This window comes from Psittacula echo, assembly GCF_963264785.1.
Source record: "Psittacula echo genome assembly, chromosome: 23".
Classification (NCBI taxonomy): domain Eukaryota; kingdom Metazoa; phylum Chordata; class Aves; order Psittaciformes; family Psittacidae; genus Psittacula; species Psittacula echo.
In genome coordinates, this window is record NC_137748.1 from 3,407,718 (window position 1) to 3,410,011 (window position 2,294).

The following is a 2,294-nucleotide window of genomic DNA, read 5'->3' on the forward strand; positions in this document are numbered from 1 at the left end:
CATCCCAGTCTCCAAAGAGCACGGATCCAGGCCAGGATTAGCGATGCTGGAACCCCGTAGCCTAAAATCCCTCCTCTCGCCATTGGAGCTTGTGGGGGGAAAGGCAAAATCCTCCTTTTCCTTCCTTGTTAGGGAGCTCCACGCACCCGCCCCTGCTTACAAACCCATCCCCATCCCTCCCTCCCCTCCCAGCACCCGCTCAGCACCGGGGCATCCGAGTGCCTCATCCCGAGGGATAGTAGGGAGCGTCGCTGTGGTAGTTGTAGTCAGGACACACTTTCTGCACCAGCCTGTAGTCTGTGCTGTAGAAAGTGATGTAGACGCAGATGACTTTGAAGGGCTTTGAGCAGACCCAGGAGACGTGGCTCTGGGTGTGCTCGTGGTAGCAGGTCTTGGATGGGTCGTAGGTGCAGAGCGTGGTCTTCTTGGCGCGCTCGACCTTCTCGTACTCCACGCGGCAGTTGAACACTTTGGACTCTTTGGCCTCGATGAAGATTTGCTGCTCCAGGTCAAACTCCACGGCCTTGGTGGGGGGCACGAGGCTGACGGAGATGTTCCCCTGCCCGGTGGAGTTGTGCTGGAAGAAGACATTGACCGTGCCGTTGCCGTGGTCGACGACCTTCCCGGTGATGAGGAGGTTCAGCTTCACCGTCTTGATGTTGGAATAGAAATCACCCCAGCCAAAAAGCTTCCTCAGTTTGCCCGAGCCTGGCCCCAGGTCCCGCTGGCCCCGGGGCTGTGGAGCCTGGTCCCGCACGGAGGCACCGTCCAGGATGTGCCAGAGCTGCTGGGAGCTGCTCCCGAGCGCCAGGAGGGTCCCGTTCCGCAGCAGGGCTGGAGGTACCAGAGAGCTGGGGGGGAGCAGCCCTGGCGCCTTCCGCACCCGCGCTCCCTCCTGCGGGCTGGGTTCGCGCCGCTCTGCGCCGTTCCCTGGCTCCTGGCCACAAATCACCTGAACACAGCGATGGGGGAGAGTGAGAAACGAGGGGTGGCTCTGCCCCCCCCCCCCCCAGGGTCACCCCACTTCCCAGCATGACCCGGCTCGTCCTTCGCCCCACCTCACTTTCCCTGTCTCCTTTTTCTCTCGCCTTTCCTCTCCACTCCTGTCTCCAGCCTGTGCTTCCCTCTGGAGTGGTTTTCCCCTGTTCTCCTCCTTCCCTCACAGGAGATTCCTCTCAGGGAATCACAGCCGGGTTTGGGATGAAGGGACCTTAAATCTCCAGCTCCAACCCCTGCCACGGGCAGGGACCCCTTCCACTGGAGCAGCTTGCTCCGAGCCCCTGTGTCCAACCTGGCCTTGAACACTGCCAGGGATGGGGCAGCCACAGCTTCTCTGGGCACCCTGGGCCAGCGCCTCAGCACCCTCACAGGGGTGAAAGGAGCCGGGAAGGGGGCCCTTTGCTCCCGTGCAGGTGCTGGGGAGAGGCTGTAACTCCTGCGAGGAGGGTCCCCACCTCACGGCCTTTGCACCCACCCCGCTGCTGACAGCACCTCCCATGGACCCCTCTTCTGACCCCAAACTGCTCCATGGGCCGGGGGGACGCAGCGCGGCTGCAGGGCAGGAGCTGAGCTCTCACCCCTTCACCTCTGACACCTCCCAGGGGCTCCTGCACCCGCTCTGCGCTGCCTGCAGCCGGCCGGGCCCCCCCCAAGCAGCACAAATGAGCGCTGGGGGGGGGGGGGGGGTGCTGCCAGGCTGTGGGCACCCAGCGGGCTGGGGGTGCCTGGGCAGGAGCCGGACGCTGCAGCCCCATTACCCGGGGTGCTGGGCTCCACGCTGTGGTCCCTGGGGGGATCAGGAGGAGCCTCCATCCCCCCCTGCCTGCCCCCCGCAAACAGCAGAAGTTTTGGGACGCTCTGGGGTATTCAGGGGCAGATGCGGGGGGATCGATGCGGTTGATGCCGGGGGGTGCCCCCCAACCCCCCGCCCCGCGGCTGTGGCACCGCGACCCCCCCGTCCCCTGCAGCCCCCGTTCCCCTTCCCCAGCGCTCACCAGCAGCGAGGCGCTCCCCTGGATGAGGAGGGCGATGCAGCTCCGCGGGAGATGCATTTTGCAGACGCCGCCGCCGCCGCCTCCGCCGGAGCCCCCGCTTCACCCCGGCTCTGGTGCGGACCCGCGACCGCTTCCCCCCCCCCCCACCTTTTCCCTCCCTTCGTTTTTAAGCGAGGGACGCCAGCGAGGGAACGGGGTTACCCCGTTAGAAACCGCTTCCAAGGAGCTCCCCCCGGTCCATGGTGGCTCCGGCAGCTCCCACCCCGTTGTGCCGGACCGGGCGCCGGGAGGCGGCTGCCT

General features: G+C 65.8%; 1 protein-coding gene across 1 annotated transcript; it reads right to left on the reverse strand.

Moving 5' to 3' along the window:
* Positions 1 to 223: 223 nt before the first annotated feature.
* On the reverse strand, positions 224 to 2,051 carry NXPH3 (neurexophilin 3; the record flags this gene model as incomplete). Its single annotated transcript, XM_080633344.1, has 2 exons — positions 224 to 952; positions 1,995 to 2,051. The coding sequence occupies 2 exons, from the start codon at positions 2,049 to 2,051 to the stop codon at positions 224 to 226; spliced, it is 786 nt and encodes a 261-aa protein (XP_080489470.1).
* Positions 2,052 to 2,294: the final 243 nt, after the last annotated feature.